Raw genomic sequence first — 16,747 nt, forward strand, 5'->3', positions numbered from 1 at the left:
TGGGAGATCCCCTGCAGGGTCAGGGCTGGGGGCGGGCAGGGGGCAGATCCCTCGGGTTTCTGGGCTGGTAGAAGGCTGGGCTGAGCAGGCAGGGAGCCTCAGAAGGGATGTCAGGGTACCCCAAGCACCAGGGACCAGTCCCGGAAGTTTGAGTTCTTAAACTAGATAAGCTAAGAGGTCAGAGCTGGGGGCCTAGGTCCCCTGAGTCCCCAAGGAGAAGGGATCACTCACCAAGGAGGCAGGCCAAGACCCTCATATTTGCAGCCAGGGCAGGGGATGGGGTGAAAGGGGAAGGAGAACGGGAGAGGAGAGGAGGAGGCAGCTGGGGAGAGGGGGAGGGAGGGAGCGCCTGCCGGAGGCGCCCAGGCCCAAGGAGGAGCAGGCAGGGCTGGACGATTTGCCAGGAGGAAGAAAGAGGCTGCAGGGAGGCGGCAGGGGACAGGGCGGGCTGGAGGGGGCTGGCCGGCGGCGGAGGCATTGGGGGAGGGGGGAGGGGGGTGGCGGGCGGGAGGGAGGGTGTCCAATGCAGACACCCACACGGGAGAAAGAGACGACGGCCAGGCAGGCTCCAGCCAGCGAAGTGCTGTGCTGAGATGCTTAGGGGGTGGCCGGCTGCAGGAAGGCGCAGGGCAGAGATTGTGCATCGGGGGCCAGTGTCAGCAGGAGGGGGCGCCCACCTGCTGCCTCCTCTCATCTGGTCAGGGAAATATGGTGAGACCACTGCTCCGTTGGGGCTGGGCAGACCTGGGACTCTTGGTGCAGCAGCAAGATTTGCAGTCAGACACCAGGAGGGACTTCCCGGATGAGGAAGAGACGGAAAAACCCAACCCTCCAGTCCTGCCCCTCAGTGGTGGATCTGAATGTGAAGCCCCCCGCCGTCCCCAGCTGAGGGAGGAGAGGTTGAACTTCACTGTCCCAAAGGGAGCTGGGGTAGGGAGATAAGCAGCCCAAGGTCAAGGCTTGTGAGGGGGAGGGGCTCCACACTTACACACTCGCGCGCACACACACACACACACACACACACACAATCCCACTCCCTGCACACCAGGCAGCTGTGAGGCGGAAAAAATTCGGTAATAGGGAGCGTGACTCAGAAGGGCTGGCAGGGCCCAGGGCTGCCCCTGAGCTCACAGTCTCCCGTTCTCCCAGTCCAGCACCGCCCCCCAACAATTAATGTCAACTGGGGAAAGGAGGGGCCAGACCAAAGCGGGCGGGGGTGTCCGGAGACAGTCTGGAAAAGGCATCAGAGATGAGACAGGCACACAGCGGTTTCAGGCTTTATTAACAAATGGTGTAAAAAACCAGACGGGTCTGGAGGGAGGGCCAGGGCTGCCATCTCAGCTCTCCACCTTTCCAGAGAGGGGCCAAGCCTGGCAGCCCTGTGCACTGCGACCCCTAAGTAGTCAACCTGGTCCCCTCCAAGGCCAGGCATCTAACCCACTCTGGGTCTGGGGAGGCAGAGTCACAAATCCTAACTCTGGGCATATTCTGCTCGGCCTCCTCTCCCCCTCCCCAGATAGCTCTCCCAGGCCTGCGGCACAGACAGTACTGGCTTTGCAGACACATGGACCAAGGAGATTTCTCAGTGCAGACGGAGCTGAGGTAGGGGTTGGAGAGGCGGACCTCGAGACCAGAGAGGGAAAGGAGCCATTCCACTCTGAGAAGCTCCAACACTGCAGACTTCACGCTGCCGGCTGGTGGGCGGAGGCCAGACTCCTCCCCTCAGCAGGCCTCTGTTTCTGGGCCCTGGGTGGCTGAGGACTCACCGAGGGAGTGGATGTAAAAGTACCTGCACACAGTAGGTGCTCACCAGGTGCTGGTGCCCCTCCCTCCTTCCCTGCCCTTGCTGGCAGTCTGTAGCCTCACAGGTCTTTGCTGAACTCCCTCACCAATGTGTAGCCTAGGCAGCCCCAGCCCCCATCAGCCTGGTAGCCGCAGCCCTCCAGCATCCCCGCCACCCCCCAGGTGGCCACAGCTACGGGGACCACAAGCCTAGCCCGGGTCTCCCCCATGCCCCCAGCCCAGGCCCGAGCCCGGGCCTCCGCAAAGGCCAGCAGCCTCCTGCCCACTCCCCGGCGGCGGTGCCAGCGAGAGACAGAGAGGCGGGTGACCCGGGCCCCATCCCCTGCGTTGGTGCCAGGGGCCAAGGCCAGGACCCCACACACATCGCCAGAGCCCCGCACTGCCACCCAGGGGCCCCCCAAGCCACCCGGGGGAGGCAGTGAGCCCCATCGGGCCCGCAGGCCCAGCTTCACAGCGGCCACAGCCAGGAACACCGGCAGGAGGAGGGCCAGGGCAAAGGAAGCCAGGACAAAGCGCAAGCCGCTGCTGGCCGCCGCCAGGAGGAGCAGGGCTGGTGGCCGTGTCAGGGCATGGAGGGCCACGCGGTTCTCCGTGTCCTTCACGCTGGCCTGTGGGCAGGAGGGGTGGGTCAGCCATCCAAAACGCTAGGGCCTCCTGGACAGGAGAGGAGGTGGACCCTGCCTGGAGCAGGGTGGGGGTTCCCAAATGGGAGGGCAAGGCAGCATGGTGCGATGATCAGCAGTGTGGCACACTGGGTATGGAGTGAATGAATGAATGAGTGAATGAATGAGTGAGGGATGGCGGAGTCAACTAGGACTGTGGAGGCACCCAATTCAGTGGTGGTGCCACAGTGAGGTGCCAGGGAAGTAAGGACAGGGAGCATGGCCCAGGCTGGAGTGGAGGCTGGAGGGGACTGCTGGACTAGGCTGGGACGCTGGGCTGTGCTTTAAAGAGCTGGAGTCAGAGGCACAGAAATGGCTCTTGTGCTGGTGTGCGGGCCTGACTGGAGGTGAGGAACCAGGGAGGGCATCGGTGCTGGGGCCCCACTAGGGCCCGGGGGGTGAGCCCCCAGCTGCCACGCCTGCTGTGGTTTTCAGCAGCACTTCCAGCTGGAAGCCTGCTGAGGCTCAGGAGGAAAAGATCCCGCTCCAGGGGTCCAGGCTGGCTCAGGTGGATGGGAGGCAGTGGCTGAACCCACTTGCAATGCCCGGTTGCAGCCACTCCCTGGGGCCCTGCCTCTCACCTTCAGCATCTCCAGCACCAGAGGCTTCTCATCTTCCCTCATCTCCCGCACTGACAGGTGGCTGGGGGCCATGGCAGCCCCCAGGCCCCCGCCCCCCAGAAGAGAGCTGGCGTCGTGCACCTGGTGAGAACACAAGTAGGTCGGCATCAGGGGAGCACCTCTGTCCCCAAAGCCCCCCACCCCGGGGTGGGGAGCAGCAGCAGCAGCACTTCCCCCCAGATGAGGACACAGAACCCTCGGGGCCCAAAGCGAGGATCTCGGCAGAACAGGCGCCCCCCACAATACTCAGCGACCTCGCCAGAGTCTCCCGGGATCTCCCCTCCCGCGAACTATTCAGCGATCTACCCCTCAAGGCGCTGTGGACGCCAACACTGCAGCACGGGGCTCCCTCCCAGGCACCCACAGGCCAGAGGACGGACCACGCTGGCTCCGCCCCGGCCCCCAGCGCTCCCTCCCCACAGTCGTCCCCGTCCCGCGCCACAAGAACGAGGACCCGCCAGCACCTGCGCGGGTCGCTTTTGGTCCTTTGACCAGGCTCCGGGAGCGGGTCGGGAAGGGGTCGCCGGCGGAAGTGACGTCACCCGCGGGGGGGGGCGCGGCGCCTGCTCCCGGCCGTAGCAACCGTTGCTAAGCTCCCCGGAGCGCGGGCTGGGGGAGCCGAGCAGTGACCCTGCGGAGGGCCGGGAGGTGACCTCTCCTGCTCTAGAGAAGGAGCAGCGGGAAAGGGGACCTGGGGAAACACGGGAGCGGGCGCCGGCAGGAGACGGGCGGCGGGCGGGCACCAGCGCGGGTCTCCGCCCCACGTGCCCTCGTTGCGGAGCAACCTGAGCGCAGGCGGCGATGCCAGCGGGTGGATTCTCCGCGGTGCAGGGGCCTTCGCGGGAGGAGCCAGCCGGCCGTGCTCGGCATCCTCCAGCCCAGCGGCGCCCGACCCCCCCCATCCCACCCGCGGGGCGCCCAGGCTCGCAGAGCCCTCCCGCCTAAGGATCTCCGTTTTCCAAATGAGGGGGTGGCGGGGCTACTCATAGTCAACAAATGGCACTAGCTGGACTCTGATGCCACCACCTCCCCGCTGTAGTGACCCCTGCGTCCTTGTTTCAGGACGGGGAAACTGAACCCCACTTAGTGGCTGGCCGCAGGACGCAGAAGTGACTCCACGGCTCACAGGCAGGGGCTATGACCATGACTTTGCCCTCTTCCCTCCCCCCAGGAAAACAAAACACAGACGGGGAGACTTGGGTCTTTTATTAGCAAGCCCAGCCTGCAGCGCCCAGCCGCGCCCCGCCCCGCCCCGGCCCCGGCCTGCAATGAGTCGGGGTCTCTGTGTAGGGCGGGAGAACCACTGGCTCTCCTCAAAACGTGTGCACTAGCTGGACTGAGGGTAGGGTCTGCACAATCTGGATGGAGGGCAAGCCCTGCGGGGTCATGACACTGGGCCCAGCTCCCGCAGGGACCACTTGTACCATCTGGGAGGCTGGAGCCGCAGGGAGCGCCGCGGAAGCCGAGGCTGGACCGGACGGCGATGGGGCCAGGAGCTGCAGCGTGGCGGCGCCTCCTGCGGCGCTGCTGCTGTCCAGTAGCTCAGTGGCCGGGGCACTGCGGATGATGAGGAGTTTCTGCCCCGGCGGGCCGGTGGCCGGCGGCTCGGTCAGCCCAGGGGCAAGGGTTTCTACCTCCTGTACGCAGAGCCTGGTCTGCTCGCCATCGGCCCCGCTCAGCACCAGCACGCTCTGCAAGCCCTCGTCCGTCTGCAGTGTCTCAAAGAGGACATCCTGGACCACACCGGTGCTGGCCTCAGCATCCCCCGCCTCCCCGGGGCCCGGGCCGGTGAGCAACTCCTCAGCTGCCCCACTCTGAACCACCAGCAGGTTGGGCGCCTCAGCAGCCACAGCTCCTCCACTGGAATTGGAGAGCTGGCCGGCCACGGGCTGGAGCTGGACCGTGGTCACTTCCTGTGTCGGCTGGAGCTGGACCGTGGTCACTTCCTGTGTCGGCTGGAGCTGGACAGTGGTCACTTCCTGTGCTGGCTGGAGCTGGACAGTGGTCACTTCCGAGGCTGGCCGGAGGGGCTGGAGCTGCACTCCACTCATTTCCTGTGGCCCTGCCTCCCCGCCCCCTACATTCTGCAGAACGATGAGGCTCTGCCCTCCCCCGCTGGCCGCAGCACTGGCCGCTCCCTGCACCCCCAGACCCCCAGGGCCTGGCAGCCAGACAACTCCCGCCCCCTGACCTGCCTTCCCTACTGCCGGCGGCCCCTGCCTTGCACGGCCGCCCCCCGCCCCAGCACTGGAGGAGGGCAGCAGGATGAGCTTGGGTGGTGCGGGAGGGGGCGGAGGAGCAGGGGGCTGCACGCTGCTGGGGATCAGCTGGAGGCCCTGGGCAGTCTGCACCAGGAGAAACGTCTGAGAGTTGGGCGCCGCTGGGCCCAAGGTCGGGGCCTGGGCCGTGCCCCCCGCCACCTCGAGGGAGAGCGTGGCCTGGAGGTGGGGCAGGACGTGGACATCCTGGGTGGCTGGCGGGGCCGCGACGGCGGCCAGCGGAGCAGGGGGCTGGGGACCGGCGGCGGGGGCTATGGTGCTGGGAGCGGTGTTGGCCGGGGCATGCGTCCTCAGGTGCCGCTGCAGATAGGCGGCCATAACGAAGCCACGACCGCAGATGGGGCATGTGAAGGGGCGCTCGGCTGAGTGCGTGCGCTGGTGCAGGAGCAGGTTGGAGGAGTGGGTGAAGGTCTTAGGGCACAGCGGGCAGCGGAAGGGCCGCTCGCCGGTGTGCACACGCTGGTGCTGCCGCAGGTTGGAGGTCTGTGCGAAGCTCTTGCCACAGACGCTACAGGCGTGGGGCCTCTCCCCGGTGTGCACATGGCGGTGGCGCCGCAGACACGACGTGTTGCGGAAGGCCTTGCCGCATTCCCCGCAGGCGTAGGGCCGCTCGCCCGAGTGCAGCCGCAGGTGGTACTGGTAGTGGGACGACCATTTGAAGGTCTGGCCGCACTGGCCGCAGGTGAAGGCCCGCAGGCCGGTGTGCACGCGCTGGTGGATGGCCAGCAGGGAGGAGCGCTTGAAGGCCTTGCCACACTCGCCACACTGGTAAGGCCGCTCGCCGGTGTGGTCCCGCAGGTGGTAGCGCAGCCCCGAGGAGCCCTTGAAGGCCTTGCCGCACTCGGCACACTTGTAGGGCCGCTCTGCAGAAGCCGGGGCGGCCGGGGGTGGCAGCGGAGCTGGGGCGGCGGGCGCCAGCGGTTCCTGGGGGCAGGTGACCTCGGCGGCCTCAGCCTGCGGGGGCGGGCGCCCGGCCGCCGCCTCTTCCACGTGGCACTGCTGATGCGCCAGGAGGCTGGCCAGCTGCGGAAATGAGCCGTCGCAGCTGCCGCAGCGGAACGCCTGCCCGCCGGCAGCCCCGTGGGTGTGCTGGTGGCGGGAGAGCCCGGCCACCGTCCGGAAGGACTTGCCGCAGGGCAGACAGGCAAAACCAGGGGCGGGGGCGGCGGCGGAAGGAGGGGGCTGCGGCAGAGGGGACGATGGCGGGTCGGCGTTGGGCGCCTCGGCGGGTGCGTCCTGGGGCTGGGGCACCGCCTCGGGTCCGGGACACGGCTGGTGCTCCACGAGCAGCTCCTCGCTGCTGAATCCCTGCTCGCAGCCATCGCAGCGGTACACCAGCTCTACCGTGGTCTCCGCCGCCGCCAAAAAGAGCTCGGGTACCACTGGTGGGGGCGGGGGCGGCGGGGCGGGGGGCGCGGGCGGGCTGTGGGGCTGGAGGTGCCGCTGCAGGTAGGCGTCACACACGAAGACCTTGCTGCCGATGGGCTCCTGGGACTGGGGGTGCGGGGCCGCGGGGGTGGCGCCCGGGGTGGGGGCGGGGCCCGGGGCGGGAGTGGGGGCGGCGCCGTGGGTGCGCTGGTGCAGCAGCAGGTTGGAGGAGTGGGTGAAGGTCTTGGGGCACAGCGGGCAGCGGAAGGGCCGCTCGCCGGTGTGCACGCGCTGGTGCTGCCGCAGGTTGGTGCTCTGCGTGAAGCTCTTGCCGCAGACGCCGCAGGTGTAGGGCCGCTCGCCGGTGTGCACGTGGCGGTGGCGCCGCAGGCTGGACGAGTTTTTGAAGGCCTTGGGGCAGTCCGGGCACGGGTAGGGCCGCTCGCCTGTGTGCTGTCTTAGGTGGTACTGGTAGTGGGACGACCACTTGAAGGCCAGACCGCACTGGCCGCAGATGAAGGCCCGCAGGCCGGTGTGCACGCTGCGGTGGATCTGCAGCAGGGAGGAGCGCTTGAAGGCTTTGGGGCAGTCAGGGCACTGGTAGGGCCGCTCGCCCGTGTGGCCTCGCTGATGGTAGAGCAGGGCCGAGGAGCCCTTGAAGGCCTTGGGGCAGTCTGGGCACTTGTAGGGCCGCTCGCCTGTGTGCGTGCGCTGGTGATGCAGGAGCCGGGACGACCACCGGAATGACTTGCCGCACTCCCCGCACTCATACTGAGCCGCTGGGGCCGCAGGGCCTGGCTTCTCCCCGGTCCCCTCCGCAGTGGAGGCCGGTGCCATGTCCGCGTGTGAGCCGACCATCACACCTGGAGGAGGGATTCCGCGTCAGGGGCTTGTCCAGCACTGGATCATCTCAACCCCAAACCCACACACTGGCTCTTTAAGGGACAGGGACTACCTCCCCAGGTCACCCACTTTGCAAGGGACTTTCCTTAGGATCAGGGTTTCCAATGGTCCAAGTTTGCTTGGGACTTGAGCAGGTGCTAGTGATACCGGACTTTCAGAGCCGAAATGGAAACTCCTTAGCAAACTGGGACAAGGTGATCACCCTCCTTAGGAGGCTGGCCAGGTCTGAGAAGGCTGGGCCCCACCTTCAAGAGAGCAAGTGCTGCCTTTAGGACTCTGCTTGCTCCCTCTAAACACAGGCAGGGTCCCTGAAGAAGACACAGAGAAGGGCTCTCCTAGCTTCACTCCTTGCTGCTCTCCCTCTAGACCTCATCCCCAACCTGGGCTTCAACAATCCTCCCACTGGCATACCCTAAACCTTTTCATGCTAACTAAAGCCTCCTCATGGCACCCGCCATGGGGGCTCACGCCTGAAATCCCAGCACTTTTAAGAGGCCAAAGCAGGCGATCACCTCCATCAGGAGTTTGAGACCAGCCTGTCCAACATGGTGAAACCCCATCTCTACTAAAACTACAAAAATTAGCTGAGCTTGGTGGTAGACACCTGTAATCCCAGCTATTCTGGAGGCTGAGGCAGAAGAATTGCTTGAACACGGGAGGTGGAGGTTGCAGTGAGCTGAGATCACACCGCTGCACTCCAGCTTGGGTGATAGAGCAAGGCTCTGTCTCAAAAAAGAAAAAAAAAAGTGTCCTCATGGTCTGAGCCTGGAATAACCTACTTCCTACCACCAAAAAGCCTTCTAGGTCACTCCCGCTCAGTGCTTCAATTCCCCAAATCCTTAGACTCCAGCCCATCTACCATCCATGCCACCCTGCCTCCTTCAGCCAAACCACATCCTCACTCCCGCCTGACCCTGCACAGACGCTGCCAGCAGCCATGACAGGCACCCCTTTCCTAGCCTCAGTCTCACTTTGCATTGATGCCCACAAAACCTGCAGCCCCCTCACCATCACCCTCCCTGGCTCACACTACACTTCTCTGATCCGTGCACTCTCCAGGTGACTACTTGCCATGGAGCTTTCTCCTGAAACCTCCAGCCCCTCCTCTCCCCTCCTGTTCTTGGCAGGCAATCCTGTCCTTGATCATGCCTCTGTGAAAATAAAAGAAGTAAGAAGCGAAGGTTCTCACATTCTGACCACGATACCAGTGGTTCTCAACTGGGACAAATTGTGCCTCCTACCCAGGGGGACATCTGGCAATGCCTGGAGGTATTTGGGTTGTCTGTTAACGCAAGAGGCAAGTGCTCCTGGCATCTAGTGGGTAGTGGCCAGAGATGCTGCTCAACACCCTACAATTCATGGGATGACACTATAGCCGAGAACGATCCCATCCACAAGGTCAGCAGTGCGAGGTCCAGAAAGCCTTCGTTATCCTTCCCCACACGCCTGACCAGGTACTTGTGGATCCTGCCTTCCCACCCACATCGTCCATGTTTCCTCCTCTCCTGGATGGTTCCCATCAACGGAACCAACAATCTGGGTCTCCCATCTTTAAAAACCACTTACCCATCCATCTGCAAACTCATTTCTCCGTCCCTTCACAGCAGAGCAGCTTGTGTCAACTCACTCCTTCCCAGCTCAAACCCCTTCAGTCCCACACTGGTTCCCCCACTCCACCGTGGCTTTGGTGGCGCGTGGCCCGCAATGGCTCACTTGTCACTGGGTCCGTGGCCTGCCTCCCCCGGCCTCCAGGATACCTCACTCCCTAGCTGTCCTCCCTCACCTGTCACCCCATCCTAGCCGCAGCCTGGTTCCTTCTCACCTCCCTGACCTCTACATATGGGAGCATCCAGGGCTCCGGCCCCCCTTGGTCCTCTTCTGCCTGTCCTCTCTCCCTGGGAGCCCCTACCCACTCTCAGGACTCCGCAGTATATGAACAATGACTTCAGGCCCCCAGCTCTATGAGACCTGTCCTCTGAATGCCACGCCACCTGCTAGACTGTGCCATTTGATACCTCACAGACTCAAACTTAACGTACCCCAAATCGAACTATGGTTTTTTTGCCCCTTGCCCCCAACTTCTACTCTATCCATAGTTTCTTCATCTCTGAACACAGCAACTGTCCTCCTCCTCAGGCCAAATGCTCCTCACCTCCTCTCTATCATCCGTCAGCAGATTCTCCTTCCAGCCAGAGCTATCCAGGATCTGGCCACTTCTCCAGCCCTCCACCTTGATCTGTGGCACCACCGTCTCTCTCCCAGGTAGCTGCAACAGCCTCCCCACGGATCTCCGTGTTTCCACCCGTGCCCTGTCCACCCATCTGTTCCCAACACACAAGCTGAAGCGAACCCATCAACAGGGATGGCAGGGTGTTGCATTCCTGTGCTCAGACGCTGCCACAGCTCCAGTCTTGAAGCCTGCCCACTTCTGGCAGCCTTCAGCCTGTCCCCTCCCTGACTTGTCCTCCTGCTGTCCTCACTGGCCACCTGCCCCCGGTCACTCTGGTCACCCAGGCTGGCCAGGCAAGCCTGCTCCCACCTCAGGGCACCTGCCTAGAACCGCCCCTCCCTTTCCACCTGCACTGCTCTCTCTTTCACCTCCAAGTCTTCGCTGAAATCCCCTCTGCGAGAGCTTCCCTGACACCCCTATTTAAATCTCCAATCCCTTCCAACTCCCTGTTCCCTCTTCCTGCCATGTTTTTTTCCCCACAGCGTTGATCACCTTCTAATGGACTATATGACCCGTGATGCTCAGCCTCAGCAGTGCTGAGATTTGGGGCCAGGCCATTCTTTGTTGAGGGAGGTCCTGTGCACTGCAGGGTGTTTAGCAGCATCCCTGGCCTCAATCCACTGGATGCCAGACTGACATTGGCCTATGAAGCCCTCCTCTACACTGTCCACAAAGCTCACTCCTGCACCTCCAAGTCTTTGCCACGATGTCACCCCAGGGGAGCGCCGAGAACCGCTACTATATAAGCAGTGTGCTTTCTGTCTGTCTCCCCATGCTAGGATGTCGGCGCCGTGAAAACAGGGGTTTCTATCTGTTCCACTGTGGTATCCCATCCCAGCGCCTACAATAATGTCTGCAGAGTGTGTGCTCAGTAAACACGTTTTGAATGAATGAAGGCTGGACATCCCCTTTGGACAAGCTATAAGAACTTCCTTGTCTTTTTTCTTCTTTTTTTTGGAGGCAGGGTCTCACTCTGTCATCAAGGCTGTCATCAGTGGCGTGATCTCCGCTAACTGCAACCTCCGTTTCCCGGGTTCAAGCGATTATCCTGCCTCAGCGTCCTGAGTGCCTGGGATTACAGGTGCACGCTACCATGCCCGGCTAATTTTTGTATTTTCAGTAGAGACGGGGTTTCACCATGTTGCCCGGGCTGGTCTTGAACTACTGGCCTCAAGTGATCCTCCCGCCTCGGCCTCCCAAAGAGCTGGGGTTACAGGCGTGAGCCACCACGCCCGGCCAAGAACTTCCTTTTTAAAAGATGAGTGTGCCCTGTAATATGTAAGCAAGTCCTTTTAAGAACCTACTGATCCTAAGAAGCTGCACGTGCCTTTAAGAAGGCCGAGCATCGCCTTAAACAAGACTTCGATGCTCCGTTAAGAGCGGGGTCCCATTTAGCAAGAAGAGGGCATCCGCTTTAAAAGGCCGCGCCACACCCTTTCCGCAGGCTGGACTTCCCCTTTAAGGGGGATGCTGCCATCGCAGACCCATCTCAACCTCTGTCGAGCTAAACTAGGGATCGCTTTGAAGCAACCAGGTCTCAGGAGTTTTTTCTTCATTGTCTGGGAAACTGAGACTGGCCTTTAATGAGATAACCAATTTTTAGGAGAAAAAAGTTTTTTAACTCAAAAGCTTTTGCAAAAATGCAAAGCCTGACCCACCCTCTCAATGCAACCCCTTGCCCTTTAAAAGGGCGGAGCCAGCCCAGGGGCAACAGTCGGCGGTGAAATAGCGACCTCCCCTTTAAGGCACCCCTTCCGGTTTCACGCTCCCACTCGCCCAACGTCTCCGCCCTCCGGTCCCTCCCCCCACCCCCACCCCTCCGGTCTCTCACCTGCGGCCCCAATCGGGGGAACGAGGGTGGGAGCCCCAGGACCTTCCCGCGGGGGCCGACGGGAAGGTGGGGCCCCGGCAGCGGCGGTGCAGCTGTGGGGGCCGGGGAGGGGGGGGTGGGGGCGTACTCCCTCCCAACGGCCCCCGGCGCGAGGCACCCAACCTTTATCGGCGGCCTCTCGCGCACACAAACACCGACGTCGCCTCAGCGCGTCATGACGCAAGTGCACCCAGTTCCCACCCCCGGACCGTCCCATTGGCTGCCTGAGGCGTCGCAGAGCTTTTGCGCAGGCAGAGTGCGGCATTCTGGGACTTGCAGTTCTCCCAGTTGTGGTCCCGGACTCCAGCTGTCAGGTCCTGGGGGCCAAGGCCCCGGTGAGCCCAAGACCGGGTACGGCCATCTCGAGACGTAGGGTCGCACGTTCCCCTTTATTAGTCCCGATTCCCGCTCATCTGTAGAAAAATCCTTCCATGCAGCATGGTTGTACAAAAACTCCTCCCATGAAGCCGTCCCGCCCCCAGGGTGTAATCGCTCCTGCAGGAAACCGAGGCCTGGAGCGCTTCCCGCCCCTCAGCAGAGCCGCGTGCTCAGGGCTTCGTGCACGCTCGTGTGCTTCGTGCACGCTCGTGCAGACCCTGCAGAAACCGGGTTCCTGCTGGGCAAAGATCCGTTCAGGGTGCCTGGAATCCAGAAACTCCTTATGGGGCCTAGGGTTTTAGTGGGAGACGGAGCTGCTCCAGAGCCCCTTTCCATGCTCAACCCTCGACCAACCCAGCATTTCACCCGCATTGGCTTCACGCACTTTCTCAACCAGGGCACTAGTGCCATTTGGGATGGATTCATTGCCATGGGGACTGTCCTGCACACTGTAGGGTGGTGAGCAGCATCCCTGCCCCCCACCCACTAGATACGAATAGCATCCCCAAGCCCCGCTCCACACAGCCCTTAGGAGAGTTCAGAATATCTCCAGGTGGCAGGGCACGGTGGCTGACGCTCATGCCTGTAATCCCAACACTTTGGGAGGCCGAGGTGGGCGGAACCCTTGAGGTCAAGAATTTGAGACCAGCCTGGCCAACATGGTGAAAGCCCGTCTCTACTAAAAATACAAATTAGCCCGGTGTGGTGGCGGGTGCCTGTAATCCCAGCTACTCGGGAGGCTGAGGCAGGAGAATCACTCAAGTCCAGGAGGTGGAGGTTGCAGTGAGCCAAGATCACGCCACTGCACTCCAGCCTGGGCAACAGAGCAATACTCTGTGTCAAAAAAAAAAAAACAAACAAAAACAGACATTACCAAATGTTCACTAGTCTAGAGCCACTGCTCAGAGACAGTCCCCTTGGGCTAAAGGCCATTCTGCATGCTGTTTCTCAAGACAGAAGGCCCTTCTGCCCTTAACCCATCCCTGCCCAGCAAGATCCCACTGGAAAGCATCCTGTGCCAGGTGGAGTCCCTCTTACATGCTTTGCGACATCTATGTCCCATGACACCTGGGACCTTTAGAGTATTTGCTGCCCTATTCCAAACAAGCATGGGCCCTGATCGAGAAGCAGACGTTACTTGTTTGTTGAATGAATGGATTTTTCCAGCCTTCCACCCAGTTTCCCCAAGTCTACAAGCAGGCTGGAACTCAGGGCTGATATGCGCTGAAATGGAACCACCCCTGTCTTACAGGATCTTGGCGGTGATGTCTCTGTGTATTCGTGCATGTAAAACCCTTGGCATCCAGCTCAGCCAAAACATTCCTTTCATGTCAGCATTAACCACACAAAGTGGGTGCCATGCCAGGTGGGGACATGGATGTGCAATGCGCTGCCCAGCTGGCTGCCAAGAGGGGCAGAGAGCCCATTGCCATCCTCCTTGCCTCAGGCCAGTCGGGTCTCTCTGATAGTGAAATGGGCCCTCAGCTCAGCCCCCCTCATTTACTTCCCCACCTAGAGGCATTACAAAAGGGATTGGACAGCCACTCTGGGCAACATAGCAAGACCCCATCTCTACAAAAAATTAGCTTCATGTGGTGGTGCATGCCTGTAGTACCAGCTACTTGGTCAGCTGAGGTGAGAGGATCACTTGAGCCTGGGAGGTTGAGGCTGCAGTGAACTGAAATTGTACCACTGATCTCCAGTCTAGGCAATAAAGCAATACCCTCTCAAAAAGAGAGAGAGAGGCAAGGCTAAGACCGGCTCTTCCTCTCCTTAGCTTTCTCCACTTTCCAGCAGAAGGCGAACAAAGGTTTTGAAGTCAATGGCCTTGGGCAACCCGCTGTCCCTAAAAAGGTGATGTGGATTCAATAGGTTTGTTTTTAGAACAGCCTAGCCCCGCCTTGTAGCCAGTAAGGAGAGGAGACTCAGGCCAGCCCTGTGAGATAATGAATGTATGTTGTTTAATCCCAATGCATTAGTGGCTATTTCTTACATAGTGCAGATAATGAATACACTCATTATATTATAAGAGTCTGCTAGTGTAAGGTCTTTTAAGCTTACTGTACCATGGACTATGCCATGGTAACCTCTGTGACCTGCACGTACACTCTAGATGAGTTCCTGGAACTAGAAAGTCTGAAGTAAGTGGAAGGCCACAAAAAGAAGAAGAACGATCAACCCCTGTGGCACCTAATTAACTTTGAGTCATTCTTTCATTGTTCCTTATTCCCACCTCAACTGATAAGGCAACTGGACTTTGTAACCAACCTTGGTCAACCTCCTGACTCTAGACCCTACAACCCCCTCCCAGCTTGCAAAAGCCACCCTTAACTGTAACTTCTGTAACTTTCCACTGCCTACCCCAAACCTCCGAAACCAATTCCTATCCCACCACCCTCCTCCGCTGACTCTCTTTTCAAACTCAGCCCCCCCACACCCAGGTGAATAAACAGCCATGTTGCTCACACAAAGCCTGTTGGGGGGGGGGGGGTGGTTCTTCATTCAGAGCACATGTTTAACAGCTAGGACCCCCGTAACAAAGTTCCACAGACTAAGTGGCCCCAACAGCAGAAACATATTTTCTCCTGGTTCTGGATATGGAAGTCCGCGCTCAAGGTGTCAGCAGGGTGGCCTTCCCCTGAGGCCTCTCTCCTGGCTTGCTGACAGTTGTCCTCCTTGTGTGGCCTCCATCATGCTCCCTCTGTGCATGTCTGTGTCCTAATCTCTTCTATAACGACACCAGTCAGATTGCATTAGGGCCCACCCTAGTGACTTTAACTTAATTGCCTCTTCAAACACTTTCTCCTAATATCCTCTACTCCAGAGCTTGGGGGTTACAACTTCAGCATCTGAATCTGGGGGGACACATTCAGCCATGGCCTACCTTCTCTCAGAAGAAGAGTTGTGAACCAAACGCGACAGGGTTAGCCCCTCTGCGTCGGTTGGGGACACCAGGGTGATACACTGTGACTCTGCCATCTGTATATTTTTATTATAAATTTTAAGGGGGCCGGGTGCAGTGGCTCATGCCTGTAATCTCAGCACTTTGGGAGGCCAAGGCAGGCAGATCACTTGAGGTCAGGAGTTCGAGACTAGCCTGGCCACATGGTGAAACCCAATTTCTTTTTCTTTCTTTCTTTCTTTTTTTTTTTTTTAAATAGTGACGGGGTTTCACCATATTGGCCAGGATGGTCTCGATCTCTTGACCTCATGATCCACCCGCCTCAGCCTCCCAAAATGCTGGGATTACAGGTGTGAGCCACGACGCCCACTTTTTTTTTTTTTTTTTTTTCCCCCGAAACAGGTCTAATTGTAGAAACCCAGTTTCTACTAAAAATATAAAAATTAGCCAGGCATGGTGGTGCATGCCTGCAATTCCAGATACTTGGGAGGCTGAGGCAGGAGAATCTCTTGAACCCGGGAGGCAGAAGTTGCAGTGAGCCAAGATCACACCACAGCACTCCAGCCTTGGTGACAGGACAAGACTGCCTCAAAAAAATATGGAAACAAGGCCCCACAATGACTGGACAAGAGGGAGCAGATAAGCAGGTGGGGACAGGGAGGGACAAACCCTGGGTTGTTCCTGGCTTCCTGGACTGGCCATGACATCCCAATCCAGAGGTAGGGGGATTAAGGGGTGGGGTCCCCACATTCCAGCTGTAGCAAGGCCTACAAAGGAGGTTGGAGCAGGATCTTGAGGTCCGGGCACTGCACCTGACCCAAACCTTCTGTGACTCTCCACCATGCTTACCTTCATAGCCCAACCCCTGCCCGGCTCTCAAGGCCCTGCGGGTCTGGCCCCGCTCCGCATCTCTGACTTCACCTCCTCCAGCACTTAGTAAAGCAAGGTGCTCAATAAATGTTTGCTGAATGATTAAATCCACCCCCAACACACACAACATGTCAAGGGCTGGGATGGGGAGACTAGGCTGAGTTCCTTAGTACCTTCCAGCACCTGGAAGTGCAGGTCCTCAACAGACATCCATGAAGCCAGCTCTCAGCTGTAGTTGATTCTTCTCAGTGACAGGAGACAGGAGAGGGCCCCACATTCTGGGGCCGCACCCCTTGAGTCAGACTGCCCAGCACAGGCTGTGGGCGCGCCCCCTGGTGGACCATCCCGAGGCCGCAGCCTGCAGGCAGCCGCCCTGAGCGGGACAGAGCTGGCCAGCTGGTGTTGCTCTTGACCCCTGCGCAGTGGAATGCAGATTTTGAAATAAGAGCTACCAGATGTGAGTGCACATGATAAAGTGTGTATTGAGGTAGCAGAGGTCATACCCCAGCCACGTGGCGTGGCCCCTTACCGGCCCTCACGGTCAATCCTTCCCTCCCATCCTCCAGAGACCCAGGGGTCCACTCCCCTCGGCCTCTCACCAATGGACCCTGGGCCCTTCCCTCTGTGCCTGAGACCTGGAGTAGAACAGGACAGGAAACCTTCAGGCCACCCGCAACACCGCAGGCGTGAACCAGACTCACAGCCATCTTGAAGCAGGAGAATAGCAGAGAAAGTCGGGGGCGGAGGGGACCCTTGGATGTAGGTTAGCTTCAGCATAGCAGAGCAAAGCCTGCCAGAGGCAGAAGCAGGCCGTGCGAAATAAGGAAGGAAGCAGCGAGTTGGAACATGCAGGATAAGGAAA

General features: G+C 60.1%; 3 protein-coding genes across 6 annotated transcripts in view; all 3 read right to left on the reverse strand.

The window, feature by feature from the left end:
- The window catches only part of SSC5D (scavenger receptor cysteine rich family member with 5 domains), a 29,087-nt gene extending 28,682 nt beyond the window's left edge, over positions 1–405 (reverse strand). For all 3 annotated transcript variants that reach the window (XM_003944687.4, XM_074385900.1, XM_074385901.1), the window contains exon 1: positions 232–405. In XM_003944687.4, the coding sequence (XP_003944736.3) occupies positions 232–256 (25 nt within the window). In that variant the 5' untranslated portion in view covers positions 257–405. The remainder of the gene's footprint in view (positions 1–231) is intronic.
- An 858-nt stretch (positions 406–1,263) lies between these two features.
- Positions 1,264–3,989, reverse strand: NAT14 (N-acetyltransferase 14 (putative)). Of its 2 annotated transcripts, none has more exons than XM_003944688.4 (3): positions 3,550–3,989; positions 3,047–3,166; positions 1,264–2,411 (listed from the first exon to the last, which is right to left on the reverse strand). In XM_003944688.4, exons 1-3 carry the CDS (start codon positions 3,985–3,987, stop codon positions 1,863–1,865), a joined length of 1,107 nt encoding a protein of 368 aa, XP_003944737.4. In that variant the 5' UTR covers positions 3,988–3,989; the 3' UTR covers positions 1,264–1,862. The 2 variants fall into 2 exon arrangements, with proteins under 2 accessions (XP_003944737.4, XP_074242003.1); XM_074385902.1 differs by lacking the exon at positions 3,550–3,989 and adding an exon at positions 3,392–3,523.
- Positions 3,990–4,004: 15 nt separating this feature from the next.
- Positions 4,005–11,894, reverse strand: ZNF628 (zinc finger protein 628). The gene is made up of 2 exons (XM_039465772.2): positions 11,697–11,894; positions 4,005–7,595 (listed from the first exon to the last, which is right to left on the reverse strand). The coding sequence occupies exon 2, from the start codon at positions 7,588–7,590 to the stop codon at positions 4,399–4,401; it is 3,192 nt and encodes a 1,063-aa protein (XP_039321706.2). The 5' UTR covers positions 7,591–7,595; positions 11,697–11,894; the 3' UTR covers positions 4,005–4,398.
- Between the last annotated feature and the right edge of the window lie 4,853 nt (positions 11,895–16,747).

This window comes from Saimiri boliviensis, chromosome 14 (assembly GCF_048565385.1).
Source record: "Saimiri boliviensis isolate mSaiBol1 chromosome 14, mSaiBol1.pri, whole genome shotgun sequence".
NCBI lineage: Eukaryota > Metazoa > Chordata > Mammalia > Primates > Cebidae > Saimiri > Saimiri boliviensis.